Source organism: Phalaenopsis equestris, unplaced genomic scaffold (genome assembly GCF_001263595.1).
Source record: "Phalaenopsis equestris unplaced genomic scaffold, ASM126359v1 Scaffold210567, whole genome shotgun sequence".
NCBI classification, from domain to species: domain Eukaryota; kingdom Viridiplantae; phylum Streptophyta; class Magnoliopsida; order Asparagales; family Orchidaceae; genus Phalaenopsis; species Phalaenopsis equestris.
The window spans coordinates 80542-101994 of record NW_018229645.1 but is presented as its reverse complement, the minus strand read 5'-3'; the positions used below and the strand labels follow the sequence as shown (position 1 = coordinate 101994).

At 33.6% G+C, this 21453-nt stretch overlaps 1 protein-coding gene across 1 annotated transcript in view; it reads left to right on the top strand.

Moving 5' to 3' along the window:
• Positions 1–1348: 1348 nt before the first annotated feature.
• LOC110036760 (protein DEFECTIVE IN EXINE FORMATION 1) overlaps positions 1349–21453 on the top strand; it is a 34693-nt gene continuing 14588 nt past the window's right edge. Inside the window, exons 1-9 of the mRNA XM_020741287.1 lie at positions 1349–1641; positions 5685–5795; positions 5984–6066; positions 17122–17239; positions 17304–17446; positions 18195–18799; positions 18905–18975; positions 19748–20004; positions 20616–20797. Coding sequence (XP_020596946.1) covers positions 1487–1641; positions 5685–5795; positions 5984–6066; positions 17122–17239; positions 17304–17446; positions 18195–18799; positions 18905–18975; positions 19748–20004; positions 20616–20797 — 1725 coding nt within the window. The 5' untranslated portion in view covers positions 1349–1486. The remainder of the gene's footprint in view (positions 1642–5684; positions 5796–5983; positions 6067–17121; positions 17240–17303; positions 17447–18194; positions 18800–18904; positions 18976–19747; positions 20005–20615; positions 20798–21453) is intronic.

Sequence of the window (21453 nt, the reverse complement as noted above, 5' to 3'; positions counted from 1 at the left end):
ATTATATTATTTTAAAAATTTTATCATATCTCTGCCCTAAAACAACTCCAATTGCATAATCACTAACATTACATATTAATTCAAAATGTTTCTCCCAATCATGTAAAATAATTATAAGAGCAGTGATCAATTTTTTCCTTTAAAGTTTCAAAGGCTAAAGTTTCAAAGGCTTTAAGACAATCTTGATTAAAATTAAATTTTGTATCATTTTCCAGAAGTTGCTATAAAAGTTTAGTAATTTTTAAAAAATCTTTAATATATTGCCAGTAAAATCCAGCATGTCCTAAAGAGCTTCTAACTCCTTTTACATTAGTAGGTGGAGGTAAGTTTGATATAACCTAATTTTTTGCAGGACCTGCTTTCATGCCACTTTCTAAAATTTTATGCCCAAGCACAATTCTTCCTGCAACCATAAAATGAAATTTTTCCTAGTTCAATACGAGATTAGTCTATTCACATCGTTCAAGAACTTTCTCTAAATGATTTAGATATATTTCAAAAGAAATTTCAAATACAGAAAAATCGACGATAAAGACTTCAATCCCTTTTTCAATTAAATCACTGAAAATTTAACATCATACATCTTTGAAATGTTGCACGTACATTACATAATCCAAAGGGCATTCGCCGAAAAACAAAAGTTTCATAAGGACTGGTAAATATTGTTTTCTCCTAATCCTCTGGAGTAATAAATATTTGATGATAACTGGTATATCCATCTAGAAAACAAAAATATTTGTGCCTAGCCAATTTATCCAACATCTGGTCAAAAAAGGGTAAAGGAAAATGATCATTCCTGGTGGCGGAATTTAATTTTCTATAATCATGCAGATTCACCATCCTATGACTTGACTTATCAGTATTAATTCATTATTTTCATTTGTCACTACAGTTCCTTCTTTCTTTGGTACAAAGATAATTGGACTTACCCAAACAGTGTCTGAAATATGATATATTATTCTAGCATCTAATCATTTTAAAATTTCTTTTTTAATAATTTCCTTCATCATAGAGTTTAATCTCCTTCGAGGATCAACTCTTGATTTATGTTGATCTTCCAATAAAATTCTATGCATACAAATCGAATGAATGATTACTTTAATATCAGATATTTTCTCTGAGAACTGTTTTTTGTTATTTATAAGTTGATTCTGAGGATAAATTTAGGTTTTAGGCAAATCACATCAGCATCGTGTCACGAACAAAAAGTCTCACATCAGCTAGGTGTTGTATCAAAAAATAGTATTTTAAGTTCTGAGCCACCCACTACCCCAAATAATTCTTTTTGGGAGAGGACAAGTGATATCTCTCTATGATTTAGTGGACCCTCGAGGAGGTGAGGAGTTGAGAAAAATGTCACGATATTTGACCGAAAACAGCGTGAGAGGTGATAGTCGGCTCTAAACCGCCGGGAAAACTAGCTAAATTTCTGTAGACGATGTTGTGAAGTTCCTGGTAGGGCTTTCCTCAGTGGCGAGAGGGCACCATGAGACGGCTACCAGTTGTACTCCTAGTCTCACTCTTCCTTTCTGTTTCTTTAGTCGCAGTCAACGGCGCCTCCGATTCGAAGGCGCAGAGCGAGAGGAAAAATAAGTTTCGGGAAAGACAGGCCAGCGATGACCTGCTCGCTTATCCAAACCTGTAAGATTGATTTTTTTTCTTTCATGGTAATGTATTGCATGCATGAATCTTTCCTGGGCAGGAGATTATAGGCGAACTGGCTAGATCACGAGAATCTGCCCTTTCTGCTGTCAAGAGAACAATTATCCCGTTTGAATTCTTGCTACGCAATTCCAAGTTTTTTGTTGTACTTTTTCAAAAAGGATGGTTGCTGTCATGCGCGACTGCCTGGATCATGGAATTTGTGCTGGCCAACTTACTGTTGGGCAGTCGATTGTCGATGACTCATGTCTATCCTCTTCACTGCCCACAGCTTGTAGTTCGATGAAATTTAAAAAATCAGAGGAAGTTCATTAGGCTATGTCTTGCAACGTGACCCTTACATATGTATAGAGGCTGTTTTTTTGAATGCGAGAATGATTTAGGCTGTCTTCAATTGTTTTATTTCCTGCTTCTTTTTTTTGCTGATATAATTATATATCTCTTACTTTTGATCCATCTTATATTTTGAAATGTCCTTGATAATTGGTAAGTTTGCCTGTATCTATAAGAATACAATAAATCTAAACATGCGTTGAAGTTAATATTGTTAAAATGAGACTTGAATATCTTGTCTATTGATGTGTTGTTTGTTTCATCTCAATAACTGGCTTAAGGAGGAAGCTACTTGGATGCTGATACAATTAATATTCTTGAAGTTCTACAGTGGCTTAAATAACAACCCGCTTGGCCAAGCAGGCAACTCCAATCTTATCATACTTGAAACTAATCAAACCTTGCCAAGCCAAATATGTGGTGATCATATATTTGAAATTTTAGGCCATCCTCCTCTTCAAGATGCATTAATCTAGGGTGCTTTCTGGCACGTCACCGATTGTTTAACCTTATGCTTTAGTAGAAAAGGCAATGGATCTGTTTACATCTCGAGATTGCCATTATTTCTTTTTGCCCCTAATTTAAGTATAATCCATAGAAGTGATTGAACAACGACAAGAACATGTATAGATACATCAAGTATCAAAATATTTCGTCCTCTATGTATTTGGGTTGGAGTAATTTTGTTTGAAATTGTGAACTTCATTAATTGATTTTCTATTTAAAAGAGGAGTGGATGAATTTTTGGAGCCTAGAAAATATTTTTGATGTGCATCTACGGGAATATGGAGCCATTTTAGAATATCCCTATTTAACTTATTGTCAAATATAAATTTAGTAGAAGTTTTGGAAGTGTGGGACAAACACAACTAATTTGAAGGAATAAGATGAAAAAGGGGAAGGCCAATACTAACATTGTTAGAAGCATTATAATGTAAGCATCAACTAAAGTTAATAAATAGGCACAACATATCCAAAGTTAAGCGGTTGTTTGGCGGGATGTTTTCAAAATAAATGTATCTTGGAAATGTAGATTAGTTGAAATGCTTGTATTTTAAAATTTTAGGTGTTTTGTGATTGGATATAGATTAAATACATTGTGATTTTTTTTTGTTTTTGCTGTGATACATTTTAAATGGATTAAAATATGGACAAGGAGGATGTGTTGGGCGCAACACAAGATATTGACATTGTTCTATTTGGGCTGTTTTCAAATGCATGGAAAAACTTATATTTTGAGGCACATCTTATCTCTTAAAAAATGGAATATAGTACCCTAGTAACGAAGCCAACAAACAACCTTTTGAATGAGTGGAGACTGTAGCTTAAGGCGAGTAAAGAGGGGAGGCAGTGTTACAGATATCCTAAAAGGGCACTATTACAAAAGCATTAACTTGTCGAGCATATTGACATATGATGCCTTGATTGGAAAGAAAAATGTTGATACTTCCCAGATATAATAAATGAGTTATTTTTTATTCAAAGCATTTTCTATGCACTGCTGTAGAATGAACATCAAGGGTTTAATAAATAATAATTCACTCCAGTAACAACTTAGATCAAACGTACCTACAAGTTCTTAAGTTCCAAAATGTAAACTTTTGATGATAAATAAGGTAAGTCTGAGGATACAAGGGGGAAGATGGATGATAATGATGGAGTGGACAAGATTTTTGCAATGATTAGGTTACGGTTATGCATTTTACAAGCTTAAATAGTTTTATGGGTCAATTTTTTTACATTTTTCCTTTTGATACTTTATTTAATTTTTTCTCTTTAGCTAGATTTTTGTAGTTTTTATGCAGCAAAACTTGAAATTTTTTGTTAATATAAATTACTGAGATGCTTACATTTTGTGCAGTTCAAAAGTATTTCTTATGACCACAATAGGTTTGTTAAGTGTGTAGCCATTTCTTTTTTATATTTTAGTTTTGTCAAGCTATTTCCGAGGAAGACACCTTCCTCTTAAGTTCTTTGGTTTGTGCAGCTGTTTGACTTGAGGGCAGCTGGTGCTATTGTAACATTTTAATTGATTATGCTGACATACACACCGTATACAAACTTGGACTAGAATGAATAAAAGAAGATTAAAAAATTTTGCCAAAATAGTCATATAATATTAATGACGGTGATGATGGTAACTTTTTTAGTATTTCTTGTGAATTTTGATAAAAAATGCTTTTTTTAGTATTTCTTGTGAATTTTGATAAAAAATGCTTTGTGTTAATCCAATTGGGGTTGCGAGTTTCTCAATTTCTCATTTTCCTAGGAGTGTGAATGCCAAATTCTATTTATAGGTTCGTTTGTTATCATTCATGAAGTGTTTTTTATATTGTCCTAATTAGAATTGATTGATCTTGCATTCTTTTTAGTAAATATTTATTTAATGCAAGAATTTTGATTAGTAAGGACTGGCGCCATATGACTTATTTTTTAAAGTTTAAGGATTAGCTATAAGCAATGTAGGAACATGTTTCGTCCATGTTTATTGGTGAGCTGGTGATTATTACCTTGATCTTCTTTGATGCGAGCATGAAGTCTTCTCAGTGAGGTCTGTTTATTGAAGGTGAATAAATCTTCTTGGGTTTAGTAGATTATAATGACATTTCACCCATGACGTTGAAGTTGTGAGCTTGTAGACTGGTGCTTAAATGTACATTTAAGAGATGCGCAATATATCTCATATTTAACATTTATATCGAGAAGGCGTGACATTGACAATTGCTAGGCTTAGGAATCTAGTTTGACCATGCTTCATGAGACTGGCTATGGATAGGCTTAGGCATGTAGTTTCGCCTTTGTTCTTGAAAGAGAGAATCATAATAAATGGAATGAACTAGTTTTGGGAATTTTTTTTGCTGCATGAATCATTTTCCAGTTGGATAAGTGGCCAATTAGAAGTCAAGCAAGTTGCAGCAGTGCAAGCTTGGCATTGCATGTGAGACGTAGTCATCTTTTATTCCCAGAAGTGTGAGGTAGATCCTTTCGGCATACTTATGCTGATGACATTAATCTTATGATAATGATTTTTTGTTCTTGATGTTAAGAGAGGTTCTTACAAATAGCATATATAGTCTGCTAAGCTTCATTTGGAGCAACCAAAATTTATTGGTTGGCATACTCAGATGCAATTATATTTTTGTTTTATTTAGCATGTTAAAGCTTTTAGACTTTCTCCTAGGAATTGGCTTTTGGCACTTATTCATGTCTTTTATCACTTGCAGAACTAAAAATTTGCCCGAGCAAACTTGTAATATTTGCAAATTTTTTGCTTATATTGTACCTTTGGTTATAATAATTATGTAGAAATTTTTGTGCTATTTTTTGCACATCTATTATTCTATTAAATGAAGGAAACTTGCTTTGTAATTTTTTTGATTCATTTTTTTTTTTGATTTTTTACTTTATAAAATTCATTATTCCTTAACGTTAGTAGATCTTGTTCATGGTCAGTGTGAAAATTTTACTAGCATCTAATATAGTTCTTTCATTTTTTTGAACAATGTGGTGAACTTTTCTCCAGTTTGTGGGGTCGTGCCCTCTGTGCTGCCCTGCTTGTCTCCTGCTTGGCTTCCTCCAATTTCAACAATTTTTTTTTTATTTTTTTTTGCAATTTGTGGCTTTAAAATTCTTTTCATTCAATTTGTGCTAAATTGTTTTTAATAACCTTTGCTAATACATTATTGCAGTGATGAGGATTCATTGTTAAACACCAAATGCCCACATAATTTGGAATTGAGATGGCAGACAGAAGTTTCATCCAGCATTTATGCCACTCCATTAATTGCTGATATTAACAGGTGAATTTGCTATTCTGCTATTGACTTACCCAGTGGATTATGCTGCTAACCATTCCGTGTTTTACCTAGTCTCTTTGAATGCTTCAATTCTAATCCCCATTTTTTTTGAAATATTTATAAACTTTGACATCCAACTTCGTTGCTTAATGGTACATTGACATGCATTATTTCTTCCTTCGGTTCCTCAGTGATGGGAAGCTCGAAGTAATTATACCATCTTTTGTTCATTACTTGGAGGTGCTAGAGGGGTCAGATGGAGACAAGTTGCCAGGTATGATTATATTTTCCTCATTTTCTTTATATTTCCTTGCATATGGATTTTGGAGGTGGCATGCATTTCTAGCAACAATGCAATACCTCGGGATGGACATTTAAAAGTGTAGGCTTATCTAAAGTGACGAGCATTATGAGTCTTATTGTTGTACTTTATTTTCAATTAGTTTCTTTTATGTAAAGTCTTCTAATGATGCCAAATCTTATTTGAATGGGATGTGTTATCTTATATTTTTATTATTTTGTTAACCCTAGTTCATAACATTAAATCATCATGTCTAGAGTTCTATTTCAACTCAACAATTTTGTAACAAAAGTTGGAAGGGTACCTGCTGCCATAGTTTAAAATTGTGTAATACATTGCAGCTGTTTAGGAGTGCCTCAGAGAGGCGATGCAAGATGCCTTTCCATAACCTTACATGTGTAATAAAAGGCTTACAACTCAACCCAATGAGGCAGGCCTTGAGCCATTTTGATAGAGTTGCACGTTTCTATTTAAGTTTTCTGATATGTTGTCCAGAGAATAAATAACAACCCAAAGCTCAAATAAACAAAGTTGCTTTTTTTATTTTAAAACAAAAGCCTAGTGTTACTCTATTAGACATCATAAACAAAACGCTTGATCATTAAAAAAAAGAAAAATAAAGATCAACAAAAGCCGTAATTTTATGAGGAAGATTTCAATTTTGACGTTTTATGAAAGTTAAGTGAATAAGGACGAAAAAGTGAACAAGGAAGTAGCAAAAATGTTAGTATAAAAATTTATGAAATATAAATTATAAATAGTCTACAATCATTGTTTTATATATTATTTTTATTAGATTTAATTAATCAGCGAAAAGAAATGTGATTGAGATAAGATGATGAAGAGAATTGGGAAGTTGTTGGTATATAATTGAGCATAAAGGGGGCTAGAAAGCAATCAATTGATGGAATTTGAATGAGTTTTGATTTTGCAGTGGTGAGTCATAACTAGTTTATCTTAAGGGTTGCTTATTTGTTTATGTTAGACTTCATTTGTATGTATACTTCTTTGTCATAATCTTTTAGGCTTCGTGTTTAATATTAAGCACTTGTATTATTTTTTACGATATTATGTAATGATTTGAAACTATTATTCAAATTATTTTTTAATATTTTTAATGTGTGATATTGATGGGATTGTTATTAGTAGAACTCAAGTTGGCTGGTTGAAGTAGAGGAATGCATTGGGCCTATTGTGTGATAGAAAAGTATGCCACATATACTTTGGAAAATTTTATAAGATGGTGGTGAGACCTGCGAAGCTTTATGATACAAAATGTTGGTCTATAAAAGAGAAGCATACAACTAAGTTAAGTGTGGCTAAGATGAGAATACTTAGGTGGATGAGTGGCTTTACACTTGGAGACAATGCGAAACGAATATTTCCGTGAAAGGGTTGGTGTTGCTCCAGTGGCAGAAAAGATTAGAGATAGTCGTCTTAGATGATTTGGTCTCATTGAACATTAACCATTTGATAATCCAATTAGGAGGGTGAATGTTTTAAATTTGACATATGTTAAAAAGGTAGAGTTAGACCTACGAAGACTTGGGCATGTTGTATAAAAATGACCTTGATTTAAGATTAAGTGAGAATATGCTACTTAATAGGACACAATGGAGAAAAAAGATTCATGTAGCCGAGCCCACTTATGGGATTAAGGCTTGTTGTTATATTTGTTGTTATTTTATTTTTAATTTGTTTAATAATTTTATTTTCAGGCTTATGCCTGAAAATGCATTGCGGCTTACATTTCATATCAAGAAAAATAAACAATTATATAAGTGATTGTACAAATTTAATCCTTGTGTTTGTTGCTGGTGGTTTATTCTGCCCTGCTACTCGCAAGGTCCTTCCCGCTTCTACATCCTTTTCTTTGTCATCCGTTGATCCTTGCACACTTCTTTGCTTCTTGCAATTCATCACCTTTATTTTCTGTTGTTGTCCCTATTGACTACTTTTGTTCATATTGCCCTACTTTTCACAATTATTTTCATTGTCATCTCTATCCACTAAACACATGGTGATACCTTTTCTTTTGTGCTAATTGTATTGATGGCCGCCTTTGTTTTATGCAATTCTTGGTTCTAATAGTTCTTTTTTTATGTTTCTACTTGCATACTGTGGTATTTATTGGCAGAGTAGGAGTTGGAACTCTGGAAATGAAGACTTTTTTATGGGAATTTTGATGTTGTTAGAATTTATGAATGATGTATTTATGTCTGCTATACTTGATTAGATTTTGTTAGATGATGTGAGATTTCCTATTTTGTTTTTTTGGCTTTAAATAGAATTCTCATACCATGAAATATTTATTTAACATGGAATAATGCAATGACAATTCAGGTTTTCCTTAATGCTTGTGTGTATATTTTCGTGTCTATATTCTTTGAGCATTTTATCGGCATCAACAACTACTTATAGTGGTGAGTCTCCTTGTATTGTTGCAAGATCTATATCTTTCATTGGGTGATTTTGATGTTTGTTCCAGATTATTGTATTTAGTTGCTGATTTGCGTGTGTGATTGTTAAATTTTTTTCATAAAATGAAAATAAAAATAAAGATTTAATTCCAGTGTATTAAAGATGAAAATATGGAATTGCTTTTCTTAGAGGAAGATATTCAATACAGATAAGTGAGATATTTTGATAAACGTTTTAATGAAGTTTCTGAACGCTAATAATTATAAAACAATTTACTTTTACCATTGCATTAGTCAAATGAAGTTGAGGCTTTAAAAAAAAACAAATGATGGAAAATCAGTAGGACCTGATAATGAGTGGAAATATCTAGGAGATTTGACAGTTTCCCGACTTACTAATTTCTTTAATAATATTTAAAAAAAATAAAAAGTTGCCTGAGGAGTGAGTGGATTGCCTGAGGAGTGGAGGAAGAGTATTTTGGTCTTCATTTTTAAGAATAAAGGGGATGCACAAGAGTGTGCAAATTATAGCGGAGATATGTTATAATTTAGATTATAGGAGAGGGTAATTGAGCATAAGCTAAGGCGTGCTAGAAAGATATCTCATAATCAGTTTGGATTTATGTCGAACAGGTCTACTATGGAAGCTATACATTTATCGAGAGATTTGACGGAGGATATACATATGATTTTTATTGATTTATAAAAATCTTACAATAAGTTTCTAAGGGAAGTTCTCTGGACAGTTTTAGAGATGAAATGTGTTGATATGATTTATATTCAAATCATTAATGATATGTATACTAGAGCTGTTATTTGTGTTCGAACATAAGGATGATTGACCAAGTATTTTTCTAATTCAGTTGGATTACATTAAGGACCGGCTTTAAGCTTACATCTTTTTGCTTTAGTTATGGATGCTCTTACTGGATGTTTACATGAGGATGTACCTTGGTGTATGCTTTTCACTTATGATAGATATTCTTCTTGCGGACAAGAATAAAGAAAAAATTTTGTAAAAACTTGAATTATGGAGGTCTACATTGGAGTCTAAAGGCCTTCATTTGAGTAGGTCTTTAATTGATTACATAAAATGTAAATTTAATAGTAGTAGCTTTAGCGGCAGAGTTGTAATTATGGGTAATCAAATCATTGAACGTTTTAGATATCTCGAGGCTATTGTTCAAAGTGATGGTAATATAGATGATGTTGTTATTAGTAGAATTCAAGTTGGTTGAAATGGAGGAATGTATCGGGCCTATTGTGTAATAGAAAAATACCATGTAGACTAAAAGGAAACTTTTATAAGATGGTAAACCGGCAGTGTTGTGTGGCATAGAATGTTGGCCTTTAAAAAGAAGCATAAAATAAAGTTAAGTGTTGCTAAGATGAGAATGCTTAGGTGGATGAGTGGCTTGACACTTGGAGACAAAAAGCGAAATAAATTTATGCGTAATAGGGTTGGTGTAGCTTCAGTTGCGGACATGATTAGAGAAAGTCGTTTTTCATGGTTTGGTCACATTAAACGTCAACCATCTGATGATCCAATTAGGAGAGTAGATGTTTTAGATTCGACTTATGTTATAATCGACTTATGTTATAACTTATGTTATAAAAGGCAGAGGTAGACCTAGAAAGACTTGGGCATATTGTATAAAATCTGACCTTAATGTATTTATTAGAATTAAATGAAAATGTCTCAGTAGGACCCTATGTAGAAAAGGAATCATTTAGCTGACCCCACTTAGTGGGATAAAGGCTTCTTGTTGTTTTTGTTGTGTGATGTGAACTCGAACATTGCTGAAGTTATACGTTTGTTCATTTTTTTCTTGTACTATTTAGATTTTGAAGGCCATTAAATTACTGCTTGGAATGAAAAAAAGTATGCTCGTTGTTTCTATACATGAAAGCTGAATGAATTTGTTGAAGTAGACCTAGAAAGACTTGGGCATATTGTATAAAAACTGATATTAATGTATTTATTAGAATTAAATGAAAATGTGAGTCTCAATAGGACCCTATGTAGAAAAGGAATCATGTAGTTGACCCCACTTAGTGGGATAAAGGCTTCTTGTTGTTTTTGTTGTGTGATGTGAACTCGAACATTGCTGAAGTTATACGTTTGTTCATTTTTTTCTTGTACTATTTAGATTTTGAAGGCCATTAAATTACTGCTTGGAATGAAAAAAGGTATGCTCATTGTTTCTGTACATGAAAGTTGAATGAATTTGCTAAAGTTAATGTTTTATAAACAAATTTTGATATTTATGTGCTTTCATTGTGCATTTCTTCCTAGAGTGCATCTGCAACTTTGGTCCCTTAACTATCCTATGTCAAATTGGTATATTATTTTACGTTGTTAGCAATAATCTAGTCAGAAGTGAGACCAACTATTAGGGTAAATTAATGGATCAACATAAGCTGATGTTGTATGTCAAAATGAACTGAGGGAGTTTTTAGCAAATTCAACTAAACATGTAATAAATCAAATTAATGAGCAACTTGACGTAATGGAAACTAATGAAATACACTATAAGAACCAGATAATGAATTTAGTCTTGATCAACAATCTATTAATTTGCAACACTATTTGGAGTTGAATAGATTCACCTTGAAACAAGTTGTCAAGATGGACATCATTATATGGAATACATCAATGAAAATTATGATAATTATAGATGACAATATTGATGATAGCTAACTATAAAAGTTAATGTTGATACATTTAACTTTGATGGGAGAATAGATCTCGTGGAATTTTTATATTATTATATTTTTTGTTCTTTCTTTGTATGTTTGTTGTATCTTTAGTAAGTTGTAATTGTAGGAATTATATTTGCCTTAGAGTGTACTCTTTATATGGTGAGAAAGTTGTAAATTGCAGATTAAGGAATAAGTGAATTCTCTTTCTCACATTTTCCATCGTGTTATCCGAGCCTTAGATTAAACCCTTGATTCCTTTTCCCCGTTGAAACACTCCCATTGCAGGAAACTCCTTCCCTGCAGTCGAACCTTCCATGCACAGCTGCAGGAAACTCTTCCCTTCACAACAACAAGTTCTGCCAGACCCCTTTCCTTGCACAGCTGCGGGAAACTTCTTCTTTGCACAACAAGTTATGCCGGACCTCCTCCTTCTGCAGTTAGAGTTTTCCGCTCCTTTTTGTTGCATCTCATTCCTACAATCAACTTCCTAGCCGGATCTCCTTCTGCTGGCCAAATCTTCTGCTTACAGAACCTCCGTAGGTTTGCTGCTCCTTCCTGTAGCAGAAATACTTCCTGGGTAAGTAACCTTTCCTCCTCAACAGTTTTGTCGGCATTTTCTCTCTTTAAGAGCAGCAACATTGGCATATTCCTTCAACAGCTGAAAACTCTCTGTAGGATTCTACCTGCAGGCAAGTTCTTTCCCAGAACTCTTCTGTCAACAACAACAACAACAAAGCCTTAATCCCACTACATGGGGTCGGCTACATGAATCCTTTTTCTCCATTGCGTCCTATTTAGTGTCATATTTTCATTTAGTTCTAGTAAATTAAGATCATTTTTAATACAATAAGCCCAACTCTTCCTAGGTCTACCTCTGCCTTTCTTAACACAAGTCGAATCTAAAGCATCTACTCTCCTAACCGGATCATCAGATGGTCGACGTTTAATGTGACCAAACCATCTAAGACGACTTTATCTATCTTTGTCCTATCATGAATATATTCATTCCGCATTTTGTCTCTAAGTGTCAAGCCACTCATCCACCTAATCATTCTCATCTCGGCAACACTTAACTTATTATTATGCTTCTCTTTTAAAGGCCAACATTCAGCGCCATAGAGCATTGCAGGTCTCACCATCGTCTTATAAAATTTTCCTTTCAGTCTAAGCGGTACTTTTCTATCACAAAAAAGGCCTGAAGCATTCCTCCACTTCAACCAACCAACTTGAATTCTACTATTAACATCCCCATCTATATCACCATCGCTTTGAACAACGGACCCAAGATATCTAAATCTTCACACCTTTTAATAATTTGATCACCCAAAGTCACACTTTTGTCACTAGAGCTATTGCTACTAAAATTACATTTCATGTATTCAATTTTAGTTCTACTTAAACGAAGGCCTTTAGACTCCAATGTAGATCTCCATAATTCAAGTTTTTCCTGGGCTTTTTCTCTCGTTTTATATATGAGAAGGATATCATCAGCAAAAAGCATACACCAAGGTACATCCTCCTGTAGATGTCCAATAAGACCATCCATAACTAAAGCAAAAAGATATGGGCTTGAAGCCGATCCCTGATGTAATCCAACAGAAATAGGAAAATATTTTGTCAATCCTCTTTCAGGTTGAACACAAGTAACAGCTCTAGTATACATATCTTAATGACTAGAAAATATTTTGTCAATCCTCCTTTAGTCCCTGAACTTTTCTATCAAATAGAAGAAAATTCAGCGGCAGTTCCCTTTCTTTTGAATTTTTCTTGTAGACTTCTTCGCTGAAACTCTTCTGTCTGGCAGAAGCAGCGATAATAGAAACATAAGTAGCAACTGATCCTCTCCAAGATGCAAGTCATTGGAGTTCTCCCTTTCAGGATTCTCCTTACAACATGAAATATCTTTGATGCAGGCCCTCCTCTGGCATAATTCTTCTTCAGACAATTGTCTTCCTGCAGGCCCTCTTATGGAATTCTCTGTGTTCTTGCAAGCCATCTGCCGGAGCTTCTTCCTGTAGCAGGCCCTCCGCTAGGGCTTTTATTATAAACCTCAGTTTTACTTTCCGAAATAAAGAATTTAGGAGCTATTAGATACTTTTTGGGCTTGGAAGTGGCCAAGTCTAATGCAGGAATTATGATATCTCAAAGAAAGTATATTCTAGGCGTACTAAAAGAGATATGGATGATGGGGTGTAAACCTATTGAGGCTCATATGAAATTCAAGAAAAAGTTACATTCAGGAGGGAGAAAAACCACCGACCTCATTAATAGAATGCCATGTAAAATTCTTAGATTCAAAGCTCATCTTCATATTTTGATGAAAAAATACCCTCATTTTAGTGCTTCTCATTTAATGATCTTTTAAAAATATTTGGCTCTCTTTTATCCACCTTCACCAACCAAGCCCCACGAAGGTTGATCTAAAATCTATTAAATGTGTATTCCTTAGTTCTACTTCTAACAAAAAAAGAACAAATGTTATTCTCTCATTACGAAAAAATATTACAATTCCATTGATGTTACCTTCTTTGTCAACCCTATTATTTAAAATCTTATATTCTTGCCACATAATTTGAAATCAAGGATTTAGGAGCTATGAAATATTTTCTGGGCATGAAAGTGGCCAAGTTTAAGACGGGAATTGTGATATCTCAAAGAAAGTACGTTCTAGATATACTAAAAGAGATATGGATGTTGGGGTATAAACTTGTCGAAACTTCTATGAAATTTAGCAAGAAGTTACATTTAGGAGGGTAAAAAGACATTAGCGGAAAAATGTAGTTATTAGAGATTATTTGGAAAGCTTATCTATCTGACACACAGTAGAGTGATATTTCGTCAGCATTGTGAGTCATCATATGAATAATCCAAATGAAGAACATTTGAAGATAGTTTACAAAATATTGGGGGTTTCTTAAGAAGACCCCTAACAGAGGGTTATTGTTTAAGAAATCTGACAATAAGGGGTAGAGACTTACAATGATGCTAGTTGGGCCGGATAAGTCACTGACAAAAGATCCACATCTTGGTATTATTCTTATGTATGAGTAAATCTGGTGACATGGAAGAGCAAGAAGTAAGCAGTGGTCTCTAGAAGTAGTGCATAATATGAGTACCGAGCATTTTGTGAAGGATTGCGGACCCGAAAGTTATTAAATGAGTTGGGATACTCTACGGTGAATTCTATAAAGATGTTCTGTGACAAGCTAAGCCACCACTAGTATCACAAAGTTTCTTGTACATCATGACAAGACTGAATACATTGAGATTGGTAGACATTTTATCTGTGAAAAGGTCAAGGGTGGCATCATTCACTTGATCTATATTCCAAACTCATATCAAAGTGGAAGCTGTTTTCACAAAATCTCCACATCCAGGCAGCTTCATGGATTTGAACACCAAGCTGGATCTCTACAACATCTATGACCTAGCTGGAAGGGGGTGTGGAATTATGTGTTTTCTATTTTGATTTATCCTCATTTATTTCTCTATTATTGTGTTTGTAATTTTTTTCTTATGTGTTTGTTGTATCTTTGGTAAGTTATAATTGTAGGAATTATGTTCGTCCTATAGTTTATTCTCTATATAATGAGAGGACTTGTAATTTGAAGATTAAGAAATTAGAGAATTTTCTCTCATGTTCTTTTACCAAATTATTTTTTTTGCATAGGTAATGGTCATAAATAATTTTTTCCTTTGGCAAATGATGCTGGAAAGTGCCAAGTCAGGCCTATGAAATTAATATTTACTCTATTCAAGCAAAAATATATTGGATTGGGATAGGGAGACATGGGTCACGGTTGGGGCTAACACCTATCACTATATGATTTGAAATGAAATTACTATTAAAAGAAAAGCACTTGCCCTTGGATTTATTGCCTGATGAATATGACTTATTAAAACAAGAGACAAAGATTGTTTTTGAATTTGTGAATAAATTTGAAGAATTGTTACTACATTGTGAAAGCAAGGAGAATCCAAAAACAATGCTTTTTAGGTTTAAAATGGCTTAAGATTTAAAGTGAAAAAGAGAATTGACCCATATATCATTAATTCGGTTGGGGATGCTTTTCAACTTGCTTCAAATTTTGAGCAACAACAAAAAAATTCTCACATTTAAAAGAGTTTCTTCATATGTAGGAAAGTCCTTATTCCAGCAAAGTAATCAAACCTAAGTCAACACGCTAAAGGCTAGTAACACCACTTTCAACAAAGATTCAAAAGGAAAATAGTAGCTACTGCTTTAGGATCCAAAATTTTGCTAAAGTTTGTGTGAAATGTCGCTAAATAGATCACCTTGTGAATGAGTGTTGTGGTAGAAATTTGCACATTAATGCTGAAGAAAAAGGAGGTTAAGGGGGAAGATGTAAAGTTATGTCCATAATTGCTATAACAAGAATTGGAAGTTACTGGCTATTCTACTACTTCACCTTTTTTCTTTTGGGAGTCGTTCGTACCCTACTAATAAGAGGTTCCTTCTTGCTTCTTCATCCTGCCCCTTCTTACCTGCCGGTCCTTATATACTGCATTAATTCCCTCTATTTTTGCCTTTTATTCTTACTCATAGCCTTATGCTGTTCGTCTTTTTTTTTCTCGCTGTTCTTGTTACTTTCCTTACATTATTCCTGTTGCTGTTGCCTTTACCAGCTTAATACACCATGTTGCTTTTATTGCATGGCAATCATGATAAATGCTTTCTGTTTCATGCAATTATTGGCTCTATAAGTGCTTTGTTTGATGTCGCCACTTGCCCGTTTTGGCCCATCTTATGATAAATATTGAATTGGAATTTTCAAATCATTAATGCTGGTGGACTTCATGAATAATTTGTTGAAACTTGTTTTTGAATAACTTGAACATATTTTCAGAAATTCTTATTTTTGGTCCATTGTGGGCTATACATTATCCATGAGGCTTGTAAGAAGCATTGAGTATTGCAATAGGAATTCTAGCTGATTTCATTTCTTGTGTGTATGCTGGTTGGATATGTATTATATGGATTTCAAAGTGTTTGTAACTGATTATATTGTTTTTTTTAGAGTGAACTAGGCCCTTGCTGAGTTGCTGAAGTTTTATGTTTTCTTACTTTTTTTTTGGGCAAATTTTAGATTTTTCGTACCATTAAAATATTCTTTGAGATGAAAAAAAAGTATTCTTGCTGTTTTTACATTCTGACCAATTGATTTTGCTTAATTAGTTGTTAGTAATATGTGGATTGTGATTTTTTGTATTTTCATTGTATTTTATCATAGTTTCTTTTAGCAACTGTAAAATTGTACTTGCCTTACATCCAATGTTTTTAAGGCGCAAATGTGTAATATGTTGCACAAGGATTTATTTTTGCTTCAAACCATAAAACGTAGAACGAAGCAACACTTTTATTAACCAAAAATCTAATAGATTAGACAAAACTATTAATGTATAAGTACATTCATTAATTATTATCAAATATAAAGTATGACTTAAAAGTTGATATAAAATAAAAAACATGTGGTACATTACATAACTTTAAGGTAAATATTTATGGTAAATCTAAAAATTAAAAGTTTGAACAATTTCTAATAGCTTGCCGCAATGATTAAAAAAATTAAAATTTGCATAAAACCTGCAAATTAATTTCAGTGCATCGAAGCACACCTTGGCGAATCGAAGCGGGCATTATGCGCTTCACTTCACTTTGTTGGTGAAGCGTCATTTTATAAGCATTACCTACATCATCATGATTGTTTATTAAGAATTATTTAGATATCATTTTCTAGAAATTTTAATGATTTCTATTTTCTTGGATAAGGTTTGACAATTGCTGTAGATTCGAATCTCCGTGAATTAATTTGCTATGCTCACCCTCTCAAGATTGTCATTGTATTATACATTTTTAATCTTCATGCTGCTTTATTTTATGCAGGCTGGCCTGCATTCCATCAATCTACTGTTCATTCCAGTCCTCTTCTTTTTGATATTGACAAGGATGGTACAAAGGAGATAGCTTTAGCAACATACAATGGAATAATTAATTTTTTCAGGTAGTTATTTCTATTCATTTTTATCTGATTCTATTTTAAGAAGCTTACTTTAGCTGTTGCTTAGGACCTCTGGCTATTTGATGATGGATACGCTAGAGGTGCCTCGAAGAAAAGTTCGCAAAGACTGGTATGTTGGTTTGCATCCAGATCCAGTGGATCGTTCACATCCAGATGTTCATGATGACCAGCTTGGCCAAGTGGCTTCTGGTACATTTCTAGTGCCTCATAAGTACTCAAATTTCTAGCTCTTATGGTTTGGAAATGACAATGCAACATTGGCTTCTGGATCTTCGCTAATGCTGACTTTTCTGATGTTGGCATCAATGCTTCTGAAGGAAAAAAAATGGGAGGATCCATTTTGATAAGATTGTCTTACGCAGCAGCTGTGGCGATACATCATTATGTTTATCCGAGAAAAAAAAATCGTTGTTATGAGAACTTGCTTTTTGGGGTTTAGTTAATATGCTAGTGAATGTTAATCACCTTGTTATTCTGTTTTAATACAAATGCCCTGGTTTTTATCTGTTACCATGCTGCCAAATCTCACGCCCTGTATCACCTATTATTGCCTTTTTAAGTTGCTCAAACTGCTTGGATGAGTTGTTCCTTCTCTTTTGGTCAAATTTTTGTTTGATTAGCTTGAAGCTATGAAAATAATTGAACTTCATCAAATTGAAAGGTCGTATCTGAACCCTACACTTTTAGTGCTTTTCTTTATCATACAAAATTTTCTATTATATGTACCAATCATATATTTCTCTTCGACAAGCCAATTGAAGTGCATATAGTTAAATATCATTCTAGCTGGAGCTTGAATATATTGAGTAGAGCAGTTTGTGAAAATTTGGAAGTCACCACAAAATATAACCAGTTAGTTTGTCTAATCTTGCTCTTTTGGTTGGTCATGTAAGTTTTAAGTCGCCTTATATTTCTATTCAATGCATTTCTTGAACAGGTGCTGCCGAAAGCACTTCCAAATCAAATGCAAGCTCTATGGGACTTAAAAGTACAAGTTCTTTGAATAGGTCGAAGGATGAAAATGAGGAAAAACACGATTCTCTTCAAACAGCTTCTGCAGGCCAAAAAATTGAGCTGCTTAATAAACAAGATACTGCAACAGTGCATGATGTTTCAGCGGAAAGATTTGAGAGAGACAATAAAACCCTACATTTGTCATCAGAAAATCCTGAGAATGTCAATAAAAGCATAAATGATGCGTTATTGGGAAGTATTATGGGAGAGAACTCAACACATGCTCAGAGAAGACTTCTAGAAAATGGGTCAGGTGCTAATCAGCAGGGAAGTTCTGAAACTCATAACATTGATGATACTGGAGTGCATGAGGCCACGGTGGAAAATGAGGGAAGCTTGGAAGGGGTTGCTGATGAATCTTTTGATTTGTTTCGAGATGGAGGCACCGAAGATTTAGCTGATGAATATAATTATGACTATGATGATTATGTTGATGAGTCAATGTGGGGAGATGAAGAGTGGACTGAAGTGAAGCATGAAAAATTGGAAGATTATGTGAATGTGGATTCACATATCCTCTGCACTCCTGTATGAAGCATTGACGACATTTCTGTGCTACTATTGTACATTATTTGTTGATTACAATCTTTTTTCTTCCCAGATTCATGATCATGCTATTCTCGATTTTGTTAGGTGATTGCTGATATTGACAATGATGGTGTACAGGAAATGGTTGTCGCTGTCACCTATTTCTTTGATCGTGAGTAAGCATCCTGCCCATGATGTTTCACTCATGTGATTAAATCATCCAATTAGGGGATGGAATGATCCATGATAGTCGTATATGTTTTAGCTTTATCAAGCAACTACTTGCTAATATGTCAACTTGCCCTGATGCACGTTTCAATATGAAATTTGTAATCCTACTGTTAATGATCAACATAATGTTATTGTGAACCTGGAGATTTCATGAGAAAATGTAAAAACTAGTTAAAGGACTACATATTTTGGAATTTGGATCTTAATATGCGTGAATGACAATTTTTGAATTTTGATGCTAAAATGGTAATTGTATCTTTAATTTGTCTTAGGGATATAGAATTTCAGATGTTAAATAGTAAACTTCTATCGGTAGGACATCTACCATGCAAATGGATGTTGTATGACATTTTATACTGGAAATTTCTGCTGCTTGCTTGCAATCCATCTTTTGCTGTTAATGTTTAAAAAGGTATAGCTAGAACTTCAAAAGTAGAAGGCTAGTGTCTTGCACCTGTTTTTCCCAGTTTCTTTTTGTTAATCTCTTTCCCTGCATTTTGTCGAGCCAATTTTGTTGCACCTGGCAGTTATGTTAAATACGGAAATCCTGAGACAATTGCATCTAGGACCTTAGGCTTAAGAGAGAATGGTTCAGCATTTGAAGAAAGGCTGCCATTTTTAGTTCATTCTGCTTAAATTGTGTTTTGTTAATCTTGTATTTTTATGTCCATGATATGTTCTGAATATGGAAATCAGTAATTTACTTCAAGTTGGCAGGTACTATGATAACCCAGAACATATGGCTGAGTTGGGTGGTATCGATATTGGGAAATATATAGCAAGCAGTATCGTAGTATTCAATCTTGATACAAAACAAGTGAAATGGACCGCTGAACTAGATTTGAGTACTGATGCTGGGAATTTTCGTGCATATATATACTCGACTCCTACTGTCATCGATTTGGATGGTGATGGAAACCTGGATATTCTTGTTGGTACCACCTATGGCCTGTTTTACATATTGGATCATCGGGGTATGTTACATAATCATCTTCTCTCACATTCCTAATTCTCACAAATTCATATTATTGTAGGCGATTTTTGTTCGCCTTATGTTACATAATCATCTTCTCTCACATTCCTAATTCTCACAGATTCATATTATTGTAGGGGATTTTTATTCACCTTACTATTATGTTAATGATTTATTGGTATGGTTATTTTATAAAGAAAGAGTGATTTATATCATTGAGAGTAATTTATTTTTTGTTGGAGAACATATCAACTGTTTGAATGAAGCAAAAAGACGTTGGCACAAATTTTGGCGGACTATTTTCAGAGTAAACAAATATGTTAATTGTTCTCTGTCCTTATAGCCATACTTTATGTAATGTTTTCAATACATTTCCTGAAAACCTACCATTGTAGATATTCTTTCCTGGCCATTGTGGCTGATATGCTATGAACCTCTCAGGCCATATTTATATTCTACTAGCTATTTTATCACTGCAAAAATTTTGATTTAAATATAGGTTGCGAACATCGTTTTTTTTAGCTTGCAAGGATGATCCAAATTGATATTTGGTGTTTCTCTAATGATAGTAATGTCTATTTGTAATAATAGCTATGTTGCTATACATGCTAGGTAAGGTGCGAAACAGATTTCCGTTGGAGATGGCGGAGATTCAGGCACAAGCGGTTGCAGCAGATATAAATGATGATGGAAAAATTGAAATAGTGACAACTGATGTGCATGGCAATGTTGCTGCATGGACTGCAGAAGGCGATGAAATTTGGGAAGTGCATCTTAAGAGTCTCATTCCCCAGGTAAGTTATTTTCAACACTTTTAGTTTTTCATCTGTCAGAATAGACGAACTTACTAACTTAATATGAATATGCTTATATATTTTCATTAATTGGAAGGAAGATGGGAATCTAGCTGGCATGATTATGCCTTAAACTTATGATTCTGTCTTATTCCTGCATATAATTCTGAGGTTTTCTTGTGATTTTTTGTGTTTGTATGGTATGTAACATTTGTGTAGTTGTTCTAGGTGTCATTCCACTTCAAATTTGAACGAGTTAGCCATGAATTGAAATTGAAAAATTTAATTGCAGTTCTAGTTAGCTTTAAATTGGTGAAAATGGATAAATAGTGGATTTTCAAGCAAATCAAGGCAAGCCAAATCTACAACAATTAAGGATCTAGGTTTTCCAATGCAACCAGAGTGATGTGACATGTAATTATGAAACATAAGTATTGATAAATCATTAACCACTAAATAAGCTTCTAAATTACTTTCTTTATGTGTAGTAGTAATTGGTAGAACTAATGATATAATGATTGAGTGCATCCAAAGAAATTAACAAAAAATTTAAACCAAATCAAATCATCAAGGAATTTTAATTTAAACCCCATGAATAGATTTTAACTTGGGAAATTTGACCAAAATCAAGAGAATTTGCAAGCCAATAACAAATC